Genomic DNA, 27,923 nt, shown 5'->3' on the forward strand with positions numbered 1-27,923 from the left:
GCAAATAATTTATTTTTATTACATATTCTATATTTCTATGACAGTTATGAAATAAAAACATGAATGTACCATGTGTTGTAATCACAATGCATTACAATGTCCCCACGCTGTTCCCGTTATTGAAGAATCTGTGTGTTTTCTAATAAAGTGTGCAAGGCACAAGAGCAGAGTGCCCAGATTGCGTGTCCTGTCTCCCCGAGGTGCCGATGTATTGTCGCAGCCCGTGGCACGGAGCGCCCTGCGAGCAGCGCGGGCTCAGCGCCGGCGGCAGCGGGAGAGTTCCCGGCCGGGCCGGCGGGGCAGGGCTGTCGCTGCTCTCTGCAGGCAAACGGGAGGCGCAGGCTGAGCCCGGCTGGCAGAGAGCTGTGCCGGGCAGCCCTTTGCAGCAGGGCTGTGCCGCCAGCACAGCCAAGGCAGCAGAGCCCCGCTCTGCCGCTGCCCGTGGCCGGGGAGCCGGGCCGGGGCTGTTCCTGCAGCCCTGCCTGCCTCCGGCAGCCCCGGGCCGGGCGGGAGGGTTTCCCCCGCTGCAGCCCCAGCTGAGGCAGCAGCAGCAGCTCTGTGCTGCTCCTGGCACATCCCTGCGGCAGCAGCTGCACGGGGCTGGGCAGCCACAGAGCCCAAAGCGGCGCAGCAGCAGCGCAGCAGCAGCGCAGCTCTGGGGCTCTGCTGCTGCTGCTGCTCGGCTGGTTTTCTAATTAAGAAAACCCTCTGACACCCCAAACCAATGTTTTTAGATGGCTTGTTCTCAATTTTGTCCCAGTTGTTCCTAATTATGTTGTGACATATGCCAGAGATAGTCATGCAGTGAATTTCAATGTGTCCTTTGCTCATTATCAGCTGTTGCCTAAATCCAGCTTCTGAGGCTCTCTAGATCAAGAATCTGGAGCTGGAGTTCCTCACATGCCACTTCTTTTCTACTTATTAACCCTATTTCAAACACTCAAGTTTGAATATAATGGTCTTGTAGCTTTTCGCAAGGTAAAGTTCTGATGGAATTATTGTCGTTTCAGAAACACGTAAAATGGGGAGGAGAATTTGTAATATGTTGTTAAAGTCATATATAACATTCAAAATCCAGATATACACCCCTCATCCCAATACTACTGATATTCTAAAATTATTTTCACTAGCATATAGAAGTAGAGATTGTGATTTTCGCTGTAATTTGGGCAATGAGATTTGTGACAATGCCTAGTATGCTTCTATGAGTTTGGGTTTTTTTGAAGGAGAGAACATAGGGTAGGGTAGGGCTGTGGCAAATGACTTGCTGGCCTGAGAAGAAACATTTACAGCTCTACTTGAAGACATAGTGTTCTAGTGCCAGGACCAGAACAGAGCTCTGGGGAAGAGATTTCTGTGAACAGAAAAAACACAGGAAGAACCACCATCAACTATGACACCACACTGGGTGATTTTAAGTCAAAGCATTGATCTAGTTAATTGTAGTTCAGCTTTCAGCAACAGAAGTAATGAAGTATTCCGTTTTCTTTATTTAAGAGTATTTTCAAGGTGAGAAGTGACCACTAGATTATAAATTAATGGTGAAGAATGTCATATCTTACATTTGAAGCATGCTTTCGATCTGTGTTTGTTTGTTTAATTTGAATATAAAACCAGATTTTTTTTCACTTCCCAGGACCATCTCACTTCTGAATTTTCTCTAGTAGACAGATGCTGTTTAATCAGCTACTTTTGCTCTGAGCTCCAATGTCTAGTTTAAACTTTGGGTCCTGTTATGTTTTACCCTCTAGCTTAAAGACCCTGTTAGTACCTGCTATTACAGCCCTGTGATGGTACTTATACAGTGTAATCACATCACGTCTTTTCAAGAAAAGTTGAATAGACTTGGCACCTGAAAACTCTCCCTGGAGAATAAATTTTTAGGGTTTCTTTCTTAACCTTCTCAAGGTTCTCAATATCTATTTTTAAAATGCAGATACCAAAACCAGACAGTTTTCAACATTTGTCTCACTGGTGTTTCAAACAGAGCAAAAATCTACTATTTCCTACTTGTTGCTCCTCTGAAACATGCAGGGATAGCTGCATCCTCTTTAGGCCCCATTTCCCTAGGAATATAGGACAATTCTTTCCTACTCTAACCCTGACACTCTTCCCTGTGTGCAGAGTAAACCACACACTGCTCCAGAGTGGCTGGCATTTTGTTATCTGGAGATGTGTTTTTACATTAAGCTCTGTTAAAGCACATTCTGTTTCAACTAAGTTCATCTTATCTGGTCCCTAATAGGTTACGGTGTAATGAGAATGTCATGTATCATTGAATAGTAGACTTGTAAAAAACCTGTTATGGATGTGGCTGTGTAACTTTACTAACCCCACTGATAACTTCCTCACAAAAACATTAATCATATTTACTTGGCAGGCCACTTCCCATAAAAACACTGTCTATACATTGGATTTTTTCTCTCTTGGGTTTTGTTTTGTTGTTTTTTTTTCCCAAGTTTTTTAATGTCAGCCTAATCAGTCTCTAACTAACTGGTCACCTTAATTAATTTTTTTGGATCTTATCAGGAAACTGAACACTAAATCTTTCAAGATTTTCCTGTTATGCCAAGATTCCTTTGAAGTAGAGTCAGAAAGATAGTTACTCTCTCAGTTCTCCTGTCCATTCTTTTGGTATTTTATTGGTACATGTATGCTATTTTTCTGTGTCTGCCATTTTTCATATGTTCTTAGGAGATGCTTCTTCTTTTTTAAGTCCATAATCTAGCAAACATACCCTCCCTTTCTTTCAAAATACAATCCTGAAGTATTTGTTAAAAAAATACATATTTTTTTAGCCTTCTCTTCTAATAATTCTCCTTACACTTCTAAATATACAAATGCTTTGTTGCCCATAGCCCTTCCAGGCATGGATTTTCCCCTTAGGGCTTTTGCTTTCCTGATGAAATCTCATCACTTTCTAATTAATGTTGATTGCCATCTACTTTTACATTTCAGTGTTAGTTCTACACAGTAATTTTTTCTTCTCATTTGCTGACTTTGCTTATTCAAGAATGGGCTTTCAAGGAAAATTTTCCTCTTGTTTAATGGTAGACTTCTTGGTGAATTACCATATTTCTCTGTAAACTTCTCTATTTTATTCCCTTATTCAACTTTTTCTCCCAAATGCACATTTTTCAGCTTTAGGGAAATAACTTCTGCAAAGCAGCACGTGTGTAAAATGTGGTTAAGGCTTGTTTGTTTGGATCATGGGCAGCTATGAACATAATTTGGAAAGAGGCAAATATTGACAAGACTGAGATACTCAGGCACTCATTGAATGAAAGTGAATGGTATTTCCAGCAGCAGGTTTTACTAATAGGGGCTACAATAGGAACTACCTGTAAATCATACAAGACATTTTTTGTTACTGAACACAGTGATAGGAAAGTGGAATTTTGGCCATCATTTGCACTCGTATAGACAGATATAGAGTCCAGCTGTCTTTTGATCCTTTTGAAAGGTGTTGGTCATGGCCAAAATCCTTTGGGGTGTTTCATATACTGAAAATCCCCAATTTTGGACTTTCACCGAACCAAAATTAAACACATCGGTTAACTGCCCCCAGAGAGCAGCTCCATCATTCTTTGAGGCTTTCTGTGCTCCTGTCATCACGTCTGATCTTAGTAAACTCGCCAGTCCTTCCCATTCCAGAAAGTACAGGCAAAAGGTATTCGGTGTGTATTAAAAAACCTCTGTAGACGCGACCACCCCTCTGAGCTGCGCGCCATCGTTACACTGTAACACTGATACTTGCAAACTTCTTAGCGTCTCCTACAGCCGTCAGGAAAAGTGGGAAAAGCGGAGCAGAACTGGAGTTGAAGCGGGCGCTCGGAGGTGCCGAGCTGCGGTCCCGGGAGATGCCCGGATCCTGGCACGGGCGGCCCTGGGACCGGCCCGCCCGCTCCCGCGCCGCCGCCAGGTGGCGCGCCCGCGCCGCGCCCGCCGCCGGCGCTTCCCCTCCGGCAGGAGCCCCCTGCACCGGGAGCCCCATCCACCGGGAGCCCCCTGCACCGGGAACCCCATCCACCGGGAACCCCCTGCACCGGGAGCCCCATCCACCGGGAGCCCCTCCGGCAGGAGCCCCCTGCACCGGGAACCCCATCCACCGGGAGCCCCCTGCACCGGGAGCCCCTCCGGCAGGAGCCCCCTGCACCGGGAACCCCATCCACCGGGAGCCCCCTGCACCGGGAGCCCCTCCGGCAGGAGCCCCCTGCACCGGGAGCCCCATCCACCGGGAGCCCCCTGCACCGGGAGCCCCTCCGGCAGGAGCCCCCTGCACCGGGAGCCCCTCCGGCAGGAGCCCCCTGCACCGGGAGCCCCATCCACCGGGAGCCCCCTGCACCGGGAACCCCATCCACCGGGAACCCCCTGCACCGGGAGCCCCTCTGGCAGGAGCCCCCTCCACAGGGAACCCCATCCACCGGGAGCCCCTCCAGCAGGAGCCCCCTGCACCGGGAGCCCCATCCACCGGCAGCCCCCTCCGCCAGGAGCCCCTTTGCCAGGAGCCCCTTTGCCAGGAGCCCCCTTCGCCGGGAGCACCTCCAGCAGCAGCCCCCTTCACCGGGAGCCCCTCCGCTGGGAGCCCCCTCCGGCGGGAGCCCCCTCCGCCGGGAGCGCCTTTCCCAGGAGCGCCCTCCGCCGGGAAGCACTCCACGGGGCCGGGGAGCGCAGCCCCTCCGCCGGCAGCCCCTCCTCCAGGAACCCCCTCCGCCGGCAGCGCGTCCGTGGGGCAGGGCCGGGGCTGAGCCCGCACCGGGAACTGCGCCGCCGTGTGCGCGTCTGGAACTCCCCCCGCGCCGCCCCCTCCGCGCTCTTCCCCGGCCCCGCTGCCAGCAGCGGGGGAGGCAGCTGTGCGGGCAGGGCGAGGGAGGGGAGGAAGGGGCAGGAGGGAGGAGGGAAAAGGGAAGGCGGAGACGGGGCCAGCCCGAGGAAATCAAGCGGCCCCGACATGAATTAGGCAGCGGCTGCAGAGGGGAGGGCCCCCTCCCCCGCTCGCTCGCTGGTCCCGCACGGCGCCGGCAGGAGCAGCGCCGCCCCGCTCGGAGCGGCGGCTCGGGGCGCGCACGCACGCACGGACCGGCGGCGGCCGGCGGGAGGGCGGGGGGGCCGGCAGATGAAGATGGCAATGTCTGTGATCCAAGCGTGCCGCAGCCTGGCGCTCTCAACATGGCTGCTGTCCTTTTGTTTCGTGCATCTGCTGTGCCTGGACTTCACCGTGGCCGAGAAGGAGGAGTGGTACACGGCCTTCGTCAACATCACCTACGCCGACCCGGCAGCTGGCAGCGCCGAGCTCCGCAGCGAGAAGAGCGAGTGCGGGCGCTACGGCGAGCAGTCGCCCAAGCAGGACGCCCGCGGGCAGGTGGCCCTCTCTGCCTCGCCCGCCGACCGCTACGCCTGCGACCCCGGCACCCGCTTCAACGCCCCGGCACCGGGCAAGAGCTGGGTGGCCCTGATCCCGCGGGGAAACTGCACCTACAAGGACAAGATCCGCCACGCCGCCGCCCAGAACGCCTCCGCCGTCGTCATCTATAACGTGGGCTCCAGCAACGCCAACGAGACCATCACAATGCCCCACGCAGGTGAGCCGCGCCGCCCCCAGGGGTGTGCTGAGGGGGCAGATGGATGGGCCCCCTTTTCCAGCCCGCTCTGCCCTCCCGCATCCTTGAAGTGGGAGCTACTGCGGGAAGGTGTCCTGGCACCTCCTGATAGGGAGCAGGATGGGCTGTGGGCGTCGCTGGGTGATGGGTGCCCATCGTGGGGTCCGTGGAGCTCCTCTCCATGCTGCCACGGCAAAGGATGGATGTGCTGCTATCATATCCATAGCAATGCACGCCGGTGCTCCAGGGATGAAAAGTTTGAAACGTGTAAAGTTTGGCTCTAGTCAGAGGAATGGGACGCTGATCGCACTGTGGGGCACCGGTGTTTCGTTGTGTCCTGAGGGTCCTCTGGCAGGTGCCGTGGTGGGATCGAGTGTGACTGAGAGCTTCGGAAGAGGAGAACTTGCAGTGTTGTGGTGCAGGCTTATCAGGAGGTGCAATAAAGTAGAGAACACGGTGTCCACAGTCTTGGCTGCAATGGTGTAAAAGCTGTGAGATCGAGTAGGAACGCAATGTATCTGATTTGGTGAGAACATGAGATCTGTTATGCAGGACTGGGATGGGGGGAGTGTTTCACTCTCCCAGGTGAATGTTCTGGTGGAGTTTGTGCTTGCAGTGTCAGCACATGGGTGGTCCTGTCCCAACATGTGATTGTCAACTAGAACCCAGTCAAAATCCAGTCATTCAAAATAACCTAAACACTGGCTTATGCCCACAAAAAAAAAAAAAAAAAAACCACTGTATCTGTGCCAGTGCTTGATCTGAAATAATGTCTTAAAAAGAGTTCACCAGATTTATATTTAGGGACAATGTTTTGTGCCAGGGGTCACTTGTCTTTTATACCAGCTGCCTATGCCATGGAGATAAGATGCCACCTATTGTGAAATTTCAGTTTGGTTTCCATCCAGTAACTAATCATGCCCAGCTGTTTTATGCCTGTTGAATCTTAGTAGAACTGGGGTAAATTGAAACACAGAAATGCTGCAAAACAGGATGTTATTCTAATCACATGTTACATTTCCACAGTAAACTAGCTAGGTTGGATGTGCTGAACAGCAATTTGTTGCCTAACCATAGTGCTAAAATACTGCTGATGCAAAAATACTGATCTCAGAACCTCTTGTGTCCAGCCTGTTTCAGATCATTTGTGTTGGGCAAATTAGTGTTTCTTTGGTAGGTTTGGTGGAAGATGGAGCTTTTCTTTGGCGTTTTCCTTTGGTTTTGTGAGATAAGCAACCCGTAACCTCTTGAGCTTCCTAAAATTATGTTTTATAACCTGCCCATGGTTTAGCAGCTGTTCAGATTATACTTCTTGCTACTTTAAGTATCACAGATTATATACTAAGAAGTATAAAGTATTAGGAGCTTGGCATACTTATGCATCCTCAAAATAAAGCTCAAGCTGTTTTAAAACTTAAGATGCAGCATAGTTTATTCTTCTCTAGTAAGTTTCTCTAAAACTGCCAACATGTTGGATTAATTGTTTGCCTGTTTTTAAAGAATGCACTGAGTTGTTTTCCCACACAAATGGTGTTTTATTAAGAAAGGGTGGGAGTAAAAAAATGTGTCTAACCTTTTAAAATGTTAGAGCTTTGGTTTGTTTTAAAGTCTAAAATTAAGTAGGGAAGGATACTTTCTTACTGCAAGTGGCCTCAGATTTAACAAATATGAACATACTATCAATTATCCTGGTAGCAGCTTCTTCTGTGTCATATGATTCCACAGGATATGTTCTGAGAATCCTTTCTGAGTACTGAATTGATACCCAGCAGTGGGTTTGTACACCACCAGTGGCTGAAAGGAAAATAAACTTTCAGAAATTAATCTGGCCTTGTGGAATATGATCAGTGAGACTGAAGGACTTTGCTCCTAGATTTGATGAAGTTATCTTCATTCTAAGGATTTTTGTTCAGTGAAGTTGAATAACAGTTTGTGGGCTTGCCTTAGAGAAAACCTATCCTCTCACATGGTCAAAACTGAGAGGAGTTTTAGACCACAAGTAAGTTTTTCTTCTGATGAAATAGAAGAAAAACATAATAATTCTTAGATATTTAGCAATCTAGGAGGGATTCAGAACTTTACTCCCCCTCTGGTATTGCTGTTACTCTGGGACAAAGTGAATAGTCAGGCTGTGTAAAACTGTGGCTGCAAGTTTCTAACTTGGAGCCTTGACATTTGCTTGTTCCCAGTCTAAATGATAGCATAAGATTCAAGGGAAAAATGAATCAGTTTCTTGGTTTCTGAGTTCAGTAGCATCTGCAGTGCTCTGCCCACGCAAAATCCTGGAGTGAGGAAAAGAAAATTCCATCCTGGAAAATACTTGGAGGTTGATAGGGGAGGGTGAAATATGACCTAAAAAGCAATTTTATAGTCAAAAGAAATATGATGTTACTCCCTTATTATTTCCTATTTCCCTCCCACAGATTTTTTTGAGGTTTCATAGAAGCTTAAACAAACTCTTCCTATACAGAAAAGTGTATCCGGCTGCATAACAATGTGGCTTCTGCCCTTACTAAATAACTTTTACTCTTAATAGTACCCCTAAGAGTTTTTTTCCCTTACATACATTCTTGTCTTCTGTATGCTTTGCCTTCTTTCTCTTATTGTCACTTTCCCTATTTGTGCTTCTTTTTCTGCTCCTCTCAGCCTTGTTGCTTCATCTCTCCCCCTGGGCTTCCTTCCCTGCCTTAACCACTTTACTTTGCCTTTTCGTAGTGCTTTGCCCTTGCCACTTTCTTCCCAAGGCACTCTTTCTCTTGCCAAAGAACTTACCTCATGGCTCTATGTTTAATTATATTTCCTGTTTTCTGCTACAGCACATGCCAGTGTCCCATTGCTCATGTAGTTCCTCCTGATTTTGAAATCTATAGCCAACTGTTGTAAGATACTGTGTGTGAAGTTGAATGAAGGTAGACTTCCCTCCCACTACCCCCAAATCAAAACAAGGGTAGTATTATATCAAAGCTTGTTGCAGAAATCTTAAAATATGGCTCTCCAGGTTTTATTTATAGAGCATACAGCACGAAGTGTGCAACTTGAACCGGCTCCGTCACCCCGTGGAAAGACTTTGCTTTCAGGGAGCTTGTACTGAGGTCAGTGCTTGCACACCCAGAAGGATGAGGTGGAGTTATGACATCTACATTCACAGAAAACGTGCAGCTCTGGGATTCTCCTGCTAGGATGTCCTTAGCTTGTATATAATCTGCTACAGCCTGTGCAAGCAGGCATTTTTTTTGGCTTGAAGAATGGCATAGGATCTGTGAGTATGACTTTGTTTGCATTTTGGGTAAATAGGCTCCAACCAGAGAAGGAAAAAAAAGCATCTAGAATTTCTATTTCAGGTGCTTTGCATTTCTTCTAGATCAACTTTCCTAGTAGAAAAGTACTCTAAAAATATAGAGGGTGTTCTTTTTCTCCAAAAGAAATCCATGGTGTTGGCTGGGGTTTCTCATAGAAGATTTTTCTTACTCAGACCAAATTAGCCATTATCTAGGTCTGAAAAGGCCCTAGCCACTGTGTCTACATTAAATAATTACGTATTCATTTGCAGTTGTCTTAGAACCTGTTGTAGCTTATATCCCAACATTTCCTCTGAGCTCTGAATAGAGACAGTAAGAGAGCCTTCCAGAAGGTGATTCAAGGTGAGAACTTCCTTCTCTACAGTTCATATTTGAGGGAACCTATATGGACCATTTCTAACTTGGGAACCTGTCAGTGCTTGGGGCAAGGGAGGTTAACTGTGATTACACATAATTCATATGTGGGTACAAATCAAGTCTGTAATATTCTACATAGTTTCTAAGATTCAGTTGGAATTTTGAGGTCTGTCAGAATGTCTCACAGTACCGATATTGTTAACATGTGAAGTAAATTGCACCCTATGTATTTTGCACCAGGAACATATGCAGGCAGTGTTGCATTCTCCATATTCTGCTTTTACAGTGCATCCAATCACAAATTTTAAGTCACATGCCTCACCTATGACAGCCCCTTTGCAATAATGGGCAGATGCCTCTTTTTTTTTTTTTTTTTTTTTTTTTTTTTTTTTTTTTGTAGTGGCTTGTACACACAGCAGCAAGTAGCAGCCGTACCTTTGATACAGGAATCTGAGAAATGATCTAAGATGATTCTGACTTCTCCCCTCCATCTCTGGCCTTCAAGTGCAGGGGGTGTATGTGCCAGACAGCATGAGGAGGGTATGGCCATCCCATTGCAAATTCAAATGTGTCCCTCCGTATGTGCTGTGAAGGGGCCCAGACTCAGGAGCATTCAGCTCAATAACAGTCTCTTCCTTTGTACTTAGATTTTTGTTCCTTCATCAATAACTAGTCTTACCTTTTACATATTTTAAGATGTGTTGGTAATAGTTTGGGCTTTGGCCTGTCCTGTAGATTTGTACTGATGTGCAAATTAAAAACCGAAGTTGAAGATTTCTCTCTTTACAGACTTAATTCAGTACTGTAGCTGCATTTGTTTCCTTATTAAAACAATTGTTTTCCTAAACTTTTGTGGAATTCTAATGAGGAAAATGTGCTGAGAGCATTCACACTGAATTTACATATGGAAAAGTGTGAATTAACAGAGGGCTGGTGATTTCAGCCTTCTAGAGTCTGCCATAATTTTTTTCTTTTCCAGGCATCTAAGGTTGATTCCTAATAGAAACTTACTCAGTGGGGAAGGGAGATGGAAATTAGTGCATCTTTGAGCCGTGTCCATTAAGGCATTGCTGGGAGGTACTGCCGTCCTTAAGAACTCAGAAGAGCTGCTGGATCCATCATGTAGGCCTGGCTTTCTGCAGCGTTGAAAATCTAGTTCTCAGTGTTTATCAAAATTCAGGATTTCTAGCTGACAGGCTGTCCCACTGCATTCCCTGGTGAGTCATGCTTCTTCTGCTAGTTCTGCTCTGAAGAGGTTCTAGACTGCTTTACCGCCCATGTGTTCAGCTATACCAGGTGGAGGGGGCACTTGGTGCTGTTAGGTAACTAGTTCAGGTCAAACTGAATTGAAAGGAATTAATTTCTCCTCCCAAGGACTAGAACAACAAAATAATACTAGTCCCTGGCACTACCTGGGACAGTCACTTCAGCTGGGGCACTGAGTTTCATCATTAGATGAGACACTTTTTACCTTGAGTCTTGCATCTCTCAGCCTCACAGCTGGGTCCTGTGTCTCCTTCAGAGCCCACTGCAGTGGGAAGTCAGACACTGAGTCCAGTGAGCTTTGGATCAAGTACTAAGGTATGGCTTTCCCTACAAAGTGGGGAAGTATTGATTCATTGAAGATTTCATTGATCTTCCAAGTTTATTGATTGCAAAAGCAGTTAGATTTCTGCTTTGGTTATCTGCAACATTTATATACAGTGACATTCATAGAAGTGCTGTCTTCAGATGTCTGCAGTAGGAAGTGACACAGCAAGAAGAAAATCTTCCTCAAGAACAAAACTGTATCCACATCCACACTAACTGCTGACTGGTGACTTGGAGCAACTCCTTTTGCTATATAGTCCTTAGGAGAATGGCTTGCTTTTGAGAAAACAAGGTCCCATTGATGTTTTGTCTTTAAAAGTATATATCTTAGCTTGGGTTATTAGAATATCGTGGTTGTCTGTGGCTTAGTGTAGCTCACTAATTGACTCAGATGTATTTCCGTGCTGCCTCCCTTCACATCACAGAGGACGGGAACATTTTACGCAAAAAAGGGAGAAAAAACTAACTAGTTCAGTGTTGACACTACTAAGTCTTCTGGTAAGAGGACACTTTCTACTTTTCTTATGTAAGCAAGGGCCTAAAAGAGCCCATTATTGTGCAGCACTTGTTTGATGGAGCTCATGGTGCTTTGTCATGGTAGATGACTGTGTTTCAAGTGATGTCTGCCTTGGTACACCACAAGCCCAGCTGATGAAGAGTTAAATCTTTATGAAGGGATAGCCCAACAACTTCTCCACTTCCCAGTAATTTTGCCATAGCTAACCTGCACAGAAACAGCAATCATTTCAAGACAAGCCCCACTTCTGCCCTTTCAGCTACATTTGAGTAACAGTCACTTGATGACTCCTTTGGTGCAGAAGGGAGTGAACAATACAATCATTGACTCATAGAAATCAGATATGGAAAAGACTGAGTAGTCTATGTAATCTGCCACCTCACTAATGCAGGGCTGCTTCCTACAGTGTTACCATCCACTACCATCACAGTGCTTTTTGCTTAGCATCTTGTAAAGGAGAACTTCATGAACTTTGCCTCAGAAACAAAAGCAGTCTGTGTAAGGAGAATGGTTCTGAGGCAGGAGATACGAAATGTACGAAGATGTTAATTAGGAATACTATGCCTTGCAGTAATATTAAATTCACATAACTTCCACAAAGGCACAGCAACTAAAGGATAAGGTTAGAAGCCAACTGCATCCATTGTATGTCACAGGGTACTTACATGGCAATTGTGAGAAGAAAGAAGGGGCAAAATATTTCACAACTGGTTGTGTGCAAATAGGTTTTACTGTGCTATATCTTTATTCCACAGTGGGATATGATCCCAGACTTTGTTCTTGAAAGTGCTCTCCTCATTTAATTTCTTTGTTTTTTGGTTTCTCTGAAAAAGAAGTCTGGATGGTTCAGCCCTAGGTCAGGCATTGCACAGTTTGACTAGATCCTGAATGTGGATGAGCAGGGGTCAAAGACCCCTCAGAGTATCCTACTTTTCCTGAGTGCATTTGGATGTAGTATCTCATAATGTAATTCTCTTGAGAGCTACAATTTCTCTTACCTGGAGAAGAAAACCCAAACCTCTTAGATGCAACTTTAATTTTAAAAATTAACTGTACTAAATATACCATCTCTATATCTACTGTCTGATGCAATGGCCACATTAGGTATAAGTAGAAGTAATTCTTCAGCCAGATGAAAATTACCGAGTCAGGTTCTTACCAACTGCTGGAAACAGTGGTTTTTATTTAAAAAATTGATTGGGGGAAACACCTCTTCATTCACCAGTTATAATAAATAGGCTGTAAATATTGTTTGCATATGAAACATCAATACTATGCAGCTGTGTTTTACAGGAGAAGTCTACCAAGGGCATTCTTTGCTTTCTGTCTCCTTTTAAATAAATTATTTGAAATAAACTTTAGAAAACTGAACTGACGAGAAATTAAGGAGATGATGAAAAAATTACACTGTTTGTTTTATTGCTATTCCACACTGAAATATGAAAAGCTAGTGTACTCTACTTTGTGCTACTTAAAGATAATAGCTTTTAGAAATAATTGTTCTTTCTTTTTCTCTCTCAAGAGTGGCCAATAAATAATGTCAATAATCTGAAGTATTTGTTCATTTACCTCTGACTGTATAATCATAGTGATATTCAATTATACTGCTAGACCTGAGAGTCTGTCAGAGTTTTGGTCTCAAATTTGATGTGTTTCACTGTGTTCATGTACAGAATAGTCCCGCTGTAAATTGGAAAGGTATTTCCAGTTTGAGGCACAATTAGAAGGAAAAAAAAATGTTTATCTTTTTAGTTCCCAAACCCAGAAACAAAAATTGCTGCCATGTAACTCCATTGAGTACTGGCTTGAGTATGTCTTGTATAGTTCTTAAATGTAGATAGAAACATTACATATGCATAGGAATGCAGTTCCTCCAGGAATACATGGAACAGGATGGGCTGGCAAGTGCTCCCTTATGCTACACACTTAATGAGACATAGCTTTTTAAAAATAGTTTGTATTCCGTGCTGTTGTGAGCCTTTATCATGAGAGAGAACCTCAGCAGTGGGGTGCTCCCTAACAAAGCAGTTCTTTTTGTATGCTTGTCTACCAAGACAGCCCCCTTACTACTGACATATTTGTCTATGAACTATCATAATTTGTCACTGAGAGGGGTTTAATAATATAGGATTTTATTCTTCCTCATAACTTGTTCCATATCTTAGCCTTCCTCCTTTTTTATATGCTTTTTGGTTTCCTTCTTACTGTTCAAGTCCCTCCTTACAAGCCATCTCTTTTTTGCAAGTCACTGTAAGAATATCTCACCACGTATATGTATTATATTATTTAGGGAATTAACATCACACTAACGTCTGGCTTCCAGCTTTATAAATCACACATCACTAAATTGTGCTCCTCTATTTTTTGTTTCATTTTGCAGTCCTTGTCCAAAAATTCTTTATTTTTTTAGCACGGTCACTGTTATTTTACACTGAATGTGCCTGACATTATACAGCTGTATTCAGAATGGATTCAAGAGCCTGGTGGGTAGTTTCTTCTCTGTGTAATCTTAAGATTGCTGTAAAATGTGTCAGCATTAGTTGAATATGTGTTGTGCTGGATTCAAACCCAGCACAATAAGCTCTACAATTTTATGGTTTTGGTTAAATTGATTTGTGCAGCACTTGAGAAGCTTTTGCACCTAATTGTTATTCTCATAGTGGCAGAGCATTTCCAGATCCTCAGGATCAAATCTCTGGGTGTCTAAAAACTTTCACTATAAAAAAAATCTTGCATTTTCCAATTATGTAAGGGTTCTCTATCAGTATCTGATTATGATCTCTCTGGTTTTGCATCCTGTGATGCTAGCTAAAATGTTCCTATTCTTCTTCCTTTTCCATTTCAGTAGCTTCTATTAGAAGACAGAAATTATTTCTGCTTTTCCCTTGCTCTTTCAAAAATCTCTGTGTTAGAGAATCTTAAATCTTCAGCCACATTTCTAGTACATGTCTGTGTTTGTACTCAAAAATAAATCAGTCTTTAAAACAGGACAATCTGATGCTGCAGTCACATTCACGATTGCTTCTTATACTTGGACAGAGTATGCTTTCCCCTCTTGTGCCTTTTTAAGCTTTTATTATATGCTTATTGTCTCCTAGTTTTACCTGACATTATCATGTTCCTTGACAGAGTCAGTCTTTGCAAGACTGTAATCTCTGTGCCTGGTCTTTTATTTCTCTTTATGTGTCCATGTGTTTGAAGTACCATCTGGTTGTCCATCAAATCCATACCTTTACTAAACACTTTAGCAAAATTTTTCATGCTGGAAAATGAGGATCTGTAAAATACATTATGTCTGGGTAAAATACATTATGTCTTTTTATAATGCTCTCTTTGATGTATGTGCTTTGCCTTATCTTTCCTTCAATCCTATACCCTCTTTATTTTCTACCTAATTTTTTCTCTCCTTTGGTTTGTTGTTTTTTTTTTATTATTAATATTATAATTTCATTGTTATCAGTATTATCATTATTTTTTTTCATTATTATGCCTGCTTCCAGTAAATATTTTTCATTGATTTCTCACCCATTTTTTTTTCCCCTTACTTTCTTCCCTTTCCCTTTATATGTTCTGCACCTGCATCTCTCCTATTTTGATTTTTTTCCTTTCTGTCCACTCCTTACCAGGTTGACAGAAGGAACCAAAGGCTATTTGCTTTGGGTAAGCATTGATTAGAAGAGGAAACAGAGCAGGATTATGCTCTTTTGATGGCTTTTCCTTTGCAGCTGACTCTGGGTTTAAAGAGCATCTGCTGTCTGCTGCTCAGGGTGGGCTCAGAGGATTGGGACACCAGCAATTGAGAAGTCCTCAGAAGAGTGACAGGCATAGCACATTTGCTGTGCATAGAAGGGGTTCATGCTGAACACTCCTAAGTATTTTTCATTAATTCTTAAAAGTCTAAATTATGGTCTCGTCTCTTTCATGCTTTTATAGAAGATAATTAAGTTTCCCTGCACACTGGATGGTATAAAAACTGATGGAAAATTTTTCTTATCAGAACTGGTTTTTTGAGGTAGCAAAATGGATTTTCAACAGAAAACTGTTTTGGAAAGTTTTTGTTCTCTGGAAAAGTCTTACAGGTCTGGTTTGAATAAAAGTTTAATTTTAGTAAATATTTGATGTTGCTGAATTTCAGTTTCAGAAGCAGTTTGGTTTCCCTTTTCCTTTTTTTATGATACATTTTAATCAGCTTCTACTAGCTTTAGATACTAGTTCCCCTCCAGAGCACAGACCTCACTTTTTCCCCACTCACCTTTCTGTTGGAATCTATGCATGCATCTCATCATCATCAGTATTATTTAAAGGTACTGATCTGAGGTTTGCAGCACTGAATTTCTTTCCCCTGTGAGTGTGTGACAGCAGCTTCTGTCTTCCCACTGTGCAATCCCTAGACTGTGTAGGGTCTTTAGCTCTTGCTGCTTGTCTTTACTAGCAGATTTCAGCACTGTGTCTAGATACACATGGGAATGGTACTCTGTGAGGTAAAGATTGCTCTCACAGACAAAGGCACAACAGGGATCAGTAGCTGTCAATGCAAGTGAAATAAATTCAGGCTTGTAGTATGGTGCAATTTCCTACATGGTTACCTATACCTTAATGTTATTTGTGTGGGACTGGGTAGTTCTCTAAATGCCGAATCCTGGTAAAAATACCCCATTCTCTGGGGAAATGATAGTGGTATTTGTACAAGGAAGGTTAGAGAAGGTGTTCATAGTAGTTCTTATGGTTTTAGGGTACTTCTCTGGAGCTACCACCCAACTTTTTTCCACACTTGGAAACTTAAAACTGCTCTCGCAGAAGCTCTGTATGATGGGCAGAGATAAACCCTATGGAGTGAAACATCAGCTTTTCACAACAGGGCCTCTGCAAAGCCCTTAGCTGGGTGACAGTGATGAACCAATGTCAGCTTGGTGTCTCTTTGTGACTGTTCTTATAGGGAGGAAACTGCAAGAAAAGGCACTTGCAATGAAAACAGTCTGAGCCACTTCTATTTTTTGTGTCTGAAGATAGCTAGCAAATGCAGAGAGGTGTCTATAAGCCTGCACCAACCAACCATTTGCTGAAGTTTGTCTTGCAGCGTGAAAGATGTGAAAGCCTTTTTTCTTCTAAAACTTTTATTTTACTGTTGAATGCCAGCACAAGGAAATATTGTGATAGAATGCAACCTAAAGCAGCAAAGCTATCACAGGTGAGGATGAAATAGTTCAAAACACAGTTCAAAACATGATAGTACCATCATTCACTTTGTCAGAGAAACAGCTGAAATAGCCATTAGATGAAAGTCACATGGATGAACCTGAATCCTGGAGAGGTGGATTCATGTTGATGAGAAAATAAAAGCCATCAAAGTAGGTGGTGACCCCTGTGGTCTCCCCATCACATGGGAAGTCTTTCTCTTGGAAACTGTGAAATGTCTTTGACTAATCCATGTATCTTAAACCTCATTTCAGTTCTGCACTGACTCCCCTTTCTCACTGCACCCACTGTCATGATCTTTGGCATTTTCTTATTTGCTGCCTCACTGCTGTTTGTCCCAGTCCTTCCTTGCTGCCTTTACAGGCGGTGCAATCATTCCTTGAGATGATGAGGTTCTTTGTCAGCTCCAGTTTGAGCTTCTATGTTTTTCTCTCTTTGCATTTAGCAGTTTTGCATGTTTGGGAATGGCGAGTGCATTGTTCCCAGAGTATTGCCCAGCTGGACCCACAGGTGAATTAGGTAAAGCCACCAAACAGCTTAACTGCCTGTGAAAACCTCTGTCTAAGGCAGCTGGGATTCTCTAGGGCACACTGATTCTTCAGGGAGCTCATCTGTCATCTTCACTCCCCTGACTTGCTGACTCCTGCTTTAGAAGATACAAAGGAAAATTTATTTTTTCAATGTTAGTGGGTGTATGGTTTATTTTTTTTTCCATTTAGAAGCATTCTCTTTTCTTTATGGTATACCCAGACAGCCTTTTTTTTCCTCCCTTTTTTTCCTATCCTAGTCTAGTAATCAGAACTTATTGAGATGCAAGTTAAGAGAGCCCACAGACAGTTTTTAAAACAAAAGTATTACTGCATAGATATTTCTTTCCAAAATTATGGCTTCTAATGGTTGTTAGTGCAAAGAAATTTTTGGTGCCGGAGAAGTGGTGTTATCTGGTTTCTAAATATGCATGACATCACTTCTTTCTACAATAATTAAAAGTTTTATTCCCATTAACTACTTTATCTAACCATCTTTCTGCTATTAGACTTACAGAAAATAACAAAGCAAGCACTGAATTTTTAGTGGAAAATATCTCCTATTGAGTACATTTGTACATTTGAAGTGTAGAATCTGTTCTTAGCTCTTAACCAATGCTGTGTTGAATTAGCACCATGATTACTGTTATCTTTCCATGTTCTGGCCACTAACCAGAAATACTTTTTGCCAATGCAAAGACAACTCTGCAAATTCTATCACAAAGCTGTTATCTTTGGCTCTCACTAGCCAAATGTGTTGTGGATTAGCCCACAAAACAGGAGCTACTGTGCATATGTAAAGCAATAGTCTCCTTGGTAGTAATGATAACAGGGAGGCAGTTTTAATGGGACCTCACCTGGATTAATACAGCAATTCCTAAAATCTCTTCCTTGCAAATGAGACCAGTACTTAAAAACCACTTCTCACTTTGGTAAGCTAGTGATTTGGCTACATTAAACTCAGTAGTAGGTATTTTTAAATGATGTCTACATCACATTAAATTAATTTGGAGAACACTTCATGGCCCAGCTGAGGAAAACATTTGCAAGAATAGTTACAGTTAAGCTCACATTTAGTTCTTGCTGAGAAAGGACTAGAAGTTGAGCACCTTGACTAAATGTCACTGAAAGTGGTTCTGTGAGGAAATGTCATCTATGAAAGATGTAGAAGTGTCTGACATAGCCCAGAGGCTTATTACTAAGAATGTTAGTGTGGTCATTTCAGGTGAAGCTTATGCCCTTCTATAGCACTGTGAATGCTAAGCACTTTTATTTGAAATTGTAAAAGATGAGATACATACACTTTATATATGTCATTAAAGTGGTGCTTAATAAATGCCAATTAAAAGAGATTATTTCATTATTTTTCCTTTCTTTACATAGTTTGGCTTCTGCTTTCTGGGTTATCAGCCATGTCTGCACCACAATAGGAAGCAAAGGTGCCTCTCAACCTCCAGTGGACACTGTGACCCTTCCCTCTGTGAAAAAGCTGGCTGCCCAAACCCTTTCAAACTCAGCTGCTGTTACTTCTCCAAGGTGTTTTATTTGATGTTTGTCACCACTGCATGCAGAGGAACAATCACAGCTGTGGGAAGCGTGGACAGCTGTTTAGTTATTTGCAGATGGCTTAAAGATGTGTATCAAGCAGTCATTTGTACTTGCTCGGTGAGCTAGAGGAGTTCATGTCATTTAGAATAGCCACACAGCATTTCTTTGCTAGTCACGGAGTTGCCTAAATTGGAAATACAAATATATCTAAGGCCAATCTGATACACAGCAGCTCCTTACCTTATACCCATTCCAGTTTGGAAGCAATTATGGTAATGTTTTGCAGTTTTGGTTCCAGTAGATAAAACTTTGCATCCTGTCTTGTGGCCTTATCAGTTTGCCAACTTCATTTTGTTTTGAGAAATTCTGGACAGGTTTCCTTAATATTCCCAGTGGTACAAGTCAGTTTTAGATAGAACTTTTAGCCATTTAAACAATTGTTTGGGTTATGTTGAGATGATGGGAAACTGTAACCAAGGAGGAGGGAAGTGTAACATTAACAGATGTTCCTCCTTTAGACATTCCTAAAAAGCTAATTGCCACATATAGTTAAAGGGCTCTTCCTGGAAAATATTCCAATTATTGCTTCTAATAATCTTTAAGTATATTCAGGTGCCCCAGAACAACTGTGTTAACCTCACAGAAAGACTTGCTAGACCAGGCAAATATTAATGTAGGATACACAAGTGCTAATGAATACCTGAGGTGAATCCATAGTATCTTGTGTGCTTTGCAAATCTGTATTTATCACCACAAGCCTCAAAGATGTTCCATAATGTGAATGGCCTGCCATGTGAGTGGAGGTGATTAGTATCTGTTTGTGAGTGCTGTGCTCTTCACAGGCCTGGGCCCTATTTTGCCTTCTCCTGTATCTCCTTGTTTAATAAAACAGAATTGGAATCCATGCATCAGTGAATTGCTGCAGGTGTGATTAATTTATAAATAAACCTGATGTTCATGCTGTTATTCACCAGTTGTCTCCACTTGTTGGCAAGAGTTTCAGGATCTGAGAATGCATTAAGTCTTTATTCATAAAGTGCACGATATTAAGTCAACTTTAAAAAAAGTAATTACAATTTCATTTTGGTTTCCATCTTTATGCAATGTCCCTATCACTGAAATGGATAATATTTACAGCATGTAAGCACCTCCAGGCTCTAGCAGTGAATAGATTGTACCTTTTTTTGGGAAAGGGTGCTGCTCTGTACAGACTTGGTAGCATGAAATCTGAAAGAATGTATGAAGTTTTAAACAGGTGGGTGAATTTTAGGTCCACTTTTATAGCTACTTTGAAGAAGCACACAAATGACTGGAAAAGTCACAAGAAGTTCATAGAAAAGAAAAGCTTCTCCAGCAGCAGTATGCTGATCTCAGTTGTTTATGCATGGAGTATTGGGATTAGACTGGGCTCTAAGCTGACTTTCCACAGGCCATACTTTCCATATGCACACTGCTTTCAGACCAGCTCAGGAGCAGATTTCTAAGATTTCAGGTTAGTCACTGTTTAAGGGTCTCCAAAGTTCCTATTTAATTTAGTTACATTTTCGTATGTTATGAAAAGAATTCCAAGAACTGTAAATTCCAACTCCCAAATCTTTCCTTTAGAAAAAGCATTCTGAGATTGCTGATTTCCAGAAATGCACTTACCTATGCCACTAATTTGTAATCTCACTTCTGAAAATCCTAACCATTCTGAAATCAATGGCACACCTTCCTAAGGATTTAATTGCCAAATAGATCAGGAAAAATAACACCTGAGCTCATTGTATCTTCTGCTGCCCTCATAGTATTTAACACTTTTTCAAGTATAGAAGAGCCACCAAGAAACATAATACCAGGCTTTCACCAGCCCTGACAATGAAGTATCAGCAGTCAGCATTTCATATGAATTGTACACATCTGTTGGATTCAAGCAAGGCATCAGACAACACCAGAACTCCATTAAGATAATTCTGTAATTGCATAAAATGATGGGTCAGCCTGTAAGTGCCTTGAGCCTGTAAATATTAACTGGCATTGAATTCTCCAGCACATTTAACAAAGGGTCCACCCAGCCTCAAGTGAATGTGTAAAGTGTGTAGTCATTGTTACATTTATGATATAGGGAGAAGTTAATTTTCTTACCTTTTGAAGAGTTTGAGAATAGTAGGTCATGTCTTATGTGTATTTCTGACAGTAAGCTTCAAAACATTTTTTTCTGAAATCTCCTGACAGCTAAAATTTGGTTCCTGCAAGGCTTATAACTGTTGTGTGAAGTGAAAGGAGTTGGGTTGTGTGGTACTGCTAGAGCTGTGCTAGGAAGGGGCTGAGAAGTTTGGTGTACAAGATGCACATTCCCACTAGCTTGTCTCCAAGGGCAGGGAGAGAGGGTGCTGCCTGACAAAAGTCATAATTGAGAGAAAATCTCCAGAATCTCAGGCAGATACTGGCTGGATGCACTGCAAAAATACCTGCTCTAAACTGGGAGAGTGAGAGCAATATGGTTTTCACACCTTTCTTCACTAACTGGTATACTAAGAAGGAATGGCAATGATGACAGCCTCATCACGAGGGGAGTGCTTCCGTGGTGGTTGTTAAGAGAATGCTCAAAATTAGCATTCACTGTCTCCAGTGAAGGAGTGGAATCTGTGTTTTATGCCATCCATCTATATACCAAATAAATGCGGACAGTTGTCATGGAAATAGTTACAGAGACAACGTCTATCCACATTAAACCTAGCAGAGGTAATTTCTAAACTGCTTCCTGTCCGACCAAGATGGCATTTAATATAGGCTGAATTTGTTCCAGACACAGGATTATTAGTTATTAGGTCTTGAAATACAGGGCTGGTTGGTGATCTTTTTTTTTTTTTTCCTTTTTTTCCATAAGTTTTCTAGAAATACCATTCAGCTGAAGAGACCATAGTGTAGGCAATGCCACATGTGATTTCAGTGCCTTTATTCTGATATGCATATTGTGTTTTGAGTGGTGTCATTCTGTTTTGAGAGCTTGTGGGATTTTCAAATCCACTGCTAAACTCATTTGGGTTCTCTAACATACTTCAGATCACTCTCTTTTTCAGAGTCTGATTACAAGATACTGAATGCTGATTTGTACAGCAATTGGGCTGTTTTCAGATTTTCACTTCACCTTCATTTTGGAAATCTTTAACTGTTTAACCTCTCTGTAAATCTTCAGCATGGCATATTACAGTGAAATTCTCTGCTAATCAAGGTGGTTGCTAATGAGAGAATCACTGTCTCTCACTCAGTAGAGGCACTGCTGTATCCTAAGGACATCTTGCCTTTTGATCTCCTTGATCCAGATTAAATGTAGGAGGCTAAATTCAGACAGAAATATCAAATGCAGAGCACTGCTTAACAGAAATGTTACAATTACATTCAAGTATGAGAAATCAAAGGAGGGATTCAGATAGGTAATTGAGCATGGAAATAAGAGGGTAGCTAAAGTTCATGATTTCAGCTTGTAGTTCTGATCTGCTCGTATTTAGATACTGAGTCATCCAAGGCAGAAAAGTAAACGAGGAGAGAGAATATAAGCTGTCATACAAGAACCAAGGTAAATAGAATTACCTGCCTCTCATGTCCTCTCTCTATGGGCTGAATTAATCTCTGATGCCATCCAAACGCAGAAATACATGAGCAATGCTAATATTACCAGCAGACAAAAATTTTCAATAGTTATGACTGGCATTCCTCCCTGGGAGCCAGTGTGTGTTTTGTTTGTTGTTGGGTTTTGTTAGGTATTTTTGGGGGGTGTTTTTTTGTTTGTTTTTGTTCATTTTTTGGGGGTTTTTTTTTGGTTTTTTTTTGGTTGGTTGGTTTTTTGTTTGGTTTTTTTTACTTGTTTTTTTTAAGGGGAGAGGAAACAGGCATGTGAAATAGCATGTAAATATCTGAAACAGCATGCTACAAGATCTGAGTTGCATAGTCAGGGAATAACTAGAAGTTACCATTGAAGATTGGCTTAAAACAAACCTTGCTTTGGAATCAACAGTGCAGCTTAAGTACAGCTCTTTCTTGTGTACTAAATCTTGCTAAATTTGGGGCAAGATATAGTTTCTGAACATCTTAAATATGAAATGTTTCATATAAAATTCTTCTTTCAAGCAATTTAAATAGTTACAAAATTCATATTCAAACTCTGAACCTTCTGGCTGCAGTACATGCTCAGAAAATGAGATTTCACTAGGGAAATATAACCTCTGCCTTACATGGAAAACTCTTATAATCAGCACGTACTGTAAAAATATTTGCATGGGTATTCATTTGAGACTTAAAAAGCAAGAATCTAATTAGCAATGTACTGTAGTACATTGTGTCAGCATTATGTTAAGTACTTTTGTTTTCATCATCCTCAAAGCATGCCTAAATCTCAGAGAGAAATGAGGAAAACCATATAATCAACCATACAAAATCAGTCACGGCTGTACAAAATGTAGTGTGGGCAAAAATGTGCCCTTTGGTGAAGCCTGAAAATATTGACAGACAACTCTGACAAAAGCTTTGTTGTAGGAATGTGAGCACCTGCGACACACACTAAGCATCAGCAGAGCGTCATGAATCTGTCTGAGAAGCATGTGTTAAGAGGTATGTATTTGTGACTGAAGAGGAATTTAGTTCTGAATTTATTTCTGCATTGCCACGTTCTTGTTAAAGTACAGAGGAAGAACTCTGCCTCTTTAGAGATTTGGACCTGTTTATGCATATCACTCCCATGCAGGCATAAATATCTTTATTTAGGGGTTGATAGCATGAATCCTTTGCCTGTGGGCACAGATGTGTGTATGCCTGTGTGTCCTTATTCACATACATGTATCTCAAAAAATGGTAACCTCATCGAGGGAGACCAGCAACAGCAGGTAATCCACACCTGGTATTGAACTCACAGGAGAGCCAAGGATGTAGAGATCCCATACCATTATTTGGCCGAGAATGATCTATGAAGACATAAAAAGCCCTGTGTTTGATCTGCACATGGCATGGTGGTAGTACTTTTGCTGGCTTGTTTTGCAATTCATTTCAATTGCAGTTCTGCAGGACATGGGGAAGAAAGAAAAAATTAGATCTTTTTAAAATGTTTAGAAAGATCTTAGAACCCCCTCTTCTGTGTGCTTTTCTGATTTGGGGAGATTCAGGAGAGAGGTAGGAAAAACAAATTGTTTCAGCCAACTTGAGTCCTTAACCTTTCCAGTATTATAATGCAAATAAAATGTGTTGTCTTGAAATGTAAATAAAATGTTTGATACAGACAACTCATAATGCAACCCTGCAACTTGTATATGCACAGGTGTAGCAGAGCGGGGACAGGAATTTGCCTTCTATTTGTCAGATCCTTAGGTAAAAGCCTTAACTAAAAAGACAAGGTTCCCTGTAGGAAAATGAGAGATTAGTTTTCAGTGTAGGCCCTCATGCTGAAAATACTCATGCAGGCATGTACCATGGATGCAATGAACTTGTTTGATCTATTCATAGCTTTACTCAGTGTATGTTTTTACCCAGATGGTGCTCCTTAAATTTCACTGGACTGTGTGTATGAGCAGCAGTTCACACTAACGATCACAGTGAAGGACAAGAGTCCAGGTAGCAAACAAATATACTTAATTAAGTAGGCATTCACAATTAATGTAATAATTATGATCATTTTATGTTGTCTCTCTGCAAGAAGGATTTGTAACTTTCAAAATTGCTAGTAATTACTATCTTGTTTTTGTTTTGGATAATTTTCTTTCCAAGGATAAGTAAATAACATTTAATTTTGAAAATGGAGAAACATGCAAAAAGGGTGGAGTAGCCAAACCTATGCCAAGAGTGGATTCCAACCTTCCAGCATCTTCTTCACTCCGTACTATTAGATTATTCCCATCCCTACAGCACCTTGTTTCTCCAAGCTTCCTATTTGATAGTTTTGGTTCCATATGTTGACTTTTTTCATACGCTTGAGCTCCCACCAAGACTGGTTTGCTTTTTTTTTCTAGCAAGACTGAAATTTTCCTCCCATTTCAATTGAAGTCTATTTGTATTCACCTCTTTCATAAGCTATTCTTGTCATTTAATTTTTAAATGTTATCATTTTCATATACATTCTGAAATTCTGCTTTAATCTACCAATTCATAGTTTTGTAACTTAAAAAAAAAATAATACCTGTAAAGGGGGAAAATAATCCAGGAATTACATTAAATATGCTTACATCAAACTATAGTTAGACCAAATGTCTTTCCCCATCTTCCTTCCCCTCCTACTGAAATAGTAGATTTCATGTTAAATACAAGAGTTGAATAAAACATTTTATTTTTTTTAACATCCCCAGCCACTGAATGGTGTTTCATCTGCTGATACCCTGATTCTTGTACAATATATCTGGTACACATAAACTCACCCAGGATGGCTAATTTTAAGGCTTGCTGGGACAGAGATCCTGATGGGGTATCGTGATGTCTGCAGCTCTCTTTGGGAGGGTTATAAATGAAAGCTTAGTGGGTCCAGATTAAAAGTACAGGAGGTTTTTTGTTTTGGTTTTGTTTTGTTTTCCTCTGCAGCATGTGCCAGGAAGCTGGCTTCCCTTGTGCTGTTTGTTACTTTAAAAGCATTTGAAAATACAAATGCAATGATTTAATTGAGCTCAATGATTGCCAGGTATTTTCTGTGACTTTTAATGGGTTCAATTACTAGATTGGGATCACATCAAAGGAACTGCAGGATTATTAGCATTACAAATCTGCTTCCTGATCAGAACTACTCAGCACATTGAGTTTAAGGAGGGGAGATTAATATATTTCTGTAAAATGAATGAAACCACCTCAGGTTCTAAAACAGCCTCTTGCATACTCCATAAAACTTCCCTCTGTAAGGAGCCAGATGCTGTGAGGTGCTGATTGTCAATTTTATGCTAATGGTTCTAACTTTGGAGGCTCTACAGAAAAGCAGTGAACATGGGAATAGTGCCCCATTCTCTCTTGTTCTCTTCCTTCCTTGTCCTTCTTCAAGCTGCATGACTCCCACTCCCACACTGCGGTTTGCTTCCCTTTTAGCTCTTCCAAAATGAGTTGGGCTTCAAAAAGACTTTTTAAAGATTAAAGAATAAATTAATCTTGTTTGTTTTTTTCCTGGGCCCTATCAGACATGATTCACCCTGCAGTCCCTTAGTTCCATGCTGGCCTCGCCAAAGGCTTGGGGAGTGGTAGTGCTGTGGCAGGAATGGCAGCCCATGGTGAAGAGGATCTTAACTCTGTAAAATGGCCTTGTTCCCCCAAAAAAAAGCAGAGAGTGGAACTACATATGGATTAAGTCTTATGTTGAGCATCAAGTGCTATCTATCTGCAAAGCAGAGCAAGTAGTGTGCAGGCAAAGCTCAAAAGCCCCTTAGCTTCCTAATCTGAGGTCAGTTGAGAAAGGTTTCTCATTCCTGGATTCAGCTTCCAGTTTAGGGGAAGGCCCTGTACCTAAATCCTTTGTGCACTGAAATTTTGGTCTACAGAAAACTATCTGATGCCTTTGTTAGAGGACCAAGGGTCTTGAATTAGTGTAAATAACTTACATGCAGGAAAGGAACTGTCAGTGTAGTGTGTGTGCCCCAGCTTTCCAGCCTCAGACTGTTGACATAGTCCTTTCCTGCCATACATCCTTAGGCTGTTCATACTGTTTTTGACAACATTTCTGTCACATCAGCTGCAGCTTCCCACTCTCCAGGTCTTGGCATGCCCTGTGGGTTGGCTGGCTCACTGATATTCCCTGTTCCTGCAGAGCCATCTCTTCCTCTAGAATAGCTACTCTATCCTTGATGACCTCCTATCCCATTAGCAGCTCACCCTCACTTTGCCTCTTTCCTCTCTCTTTTGACTGTGATTTCAAGTCATATCACAACCACACTGTTCCAGGGCATGCATTTTCTCTTTCTTAGCCATGTGCTTGCCTGATCGTGTTTAATTAATGGTTTTCCTAAGGGTGGTCTCTGGTCTTCTTGCACAGTTTCAGTAACCACATCTTCTTGAAACTACTGTAATATTCTGACATGTAGTGGAACTAAATGTAGAATATCCATCTTCCTATCCAAAATGTTTTAAAGGGCAAGGGAAGATTCTCAGAGAAAGGCAGCTGTGGTCAGGGAAGAGCGGTTACTTACACTGGAAAATCTGTGAATGCATGTTGGGTAAATCTGCCTGTGGCTTCTCTGTGGTGGTGAGAATGTTCATAATTCCCAGGAGCACATAGAAAGTTCATGCTCATTCTTCATGCAGAAGCTGCTGCATGACTAGTCATCTCATGTCAGATGTGGAGGAGTGAGGGAGCTAGAAGTGCAACTCTTCTCAAGGAAGTTTTTCTCGTCGAGGCTAAGATCAGCACCTTTCTCTCTATGAATCTCCCTTCTGTCCTTTATTACTTCAATGAAAAATTAGAAATGGCTTTTTCAACATTTCTTTTGTGTACATAATGACCTACTTGGCATTGTAGCTTCAAAGAACCATTATGCTTTTCTGCTCTACCTTCCTATAGTCACAAGCCTCTCAGATCATCAAATGCTCTTCAGACCTAATAGCAGAAACTGAACAATGGAAATCATGTCAAGATTGTGAAGGGCCTGAAACTCAAAGTCCAGGTTAGTTGTAACCTGGAGTTGTTGGGTTTCTCTTCTGCAAAGACCCAAACAGGTATACTTCGGTCTTTAAAATCAGGGTATATCTTGTTTTATGGAGTTGTATCTGATCAGTCTAGTTTATGAGTACCCAGCTGCACATCTCTCAATGACAATGAATTAGCTTTTTTTTTTTTTTTTTTTTTTTTATTACACTATCTAGGTTGTGGACAGCATCATCTTATTATTTTTCACATCTCTTTGTTTTCTTGTGACTTGACAGAACAGAAATTAAATTATTGCAAATAAATAGGAGCTCAAACCTAAGGTAGTTATGCAACTTTGACTATAACTTCTTTGAATATGACTTGGTGTTATTCACCACCTGTCTATGGTTAGGATTCTGGACTTTTTTAATCCTATGCTGTCTTCTTATCACAGATGTATTGTAATTCATTAATAGTTAATTATTTGTAGCAGGCTTGGCAAAATATGAGATTGTAGCATTTGAGAGATAAAATATGAAGGTATTAATTTGTTACACTATGACACGAAATAACTGACACAAGTAGGCTAGGTGTAAAAGAGGGAAGAAAGGAACTAAAAGAGAGATTTTATTTTCTGACTCCACTATATATAGAATAGTAAAATTGACAGTGGATTGGAGGGTGAAAGTGCCACCTCTCCAACTACTTTGGTCAAACTAATAGTCTATC

General features: G+C 41.7%; 1 protein-coding gene across 1 annotated transcript in view; it reads left to right on the forward strand.

The window, feature by feature from the left end:
- Positions 1-4,880: 4,880 nt before the first annotated feature.
- Positions 4,881-27,923, forward strand: part of RNF150 (ring finger protein 150) — a 119,463-nt gene continuing 96,420 nt past the window's right edge. Inside the window, exon 1 of the mRNA XM_031504682.3 lies at positions 4,881-5,582. Within this exon, the coding sequence (XP_031360542.1) occupies positions 5,117-5,582 (466 nt within the window). The 5' untranslated portion in view covers positions 4,881-5,116. The remainder of the gene's footprint in view (positions 5,583-27,923) is intronic.

The sequence above is a fragment of the Lonchura striata genome, chromosome 4, assembly GCF_050655825.1.
Source record: "Lonchura striata isolate lonStrDom1 chromosome 4, ASM5065582v1, whole genome shotgun sequence".
NCBI lineage: Eukaryota > Metazoa > Chordata > Aves > Passeriformes > Estrildidae > Lonchura > Lonchura striata.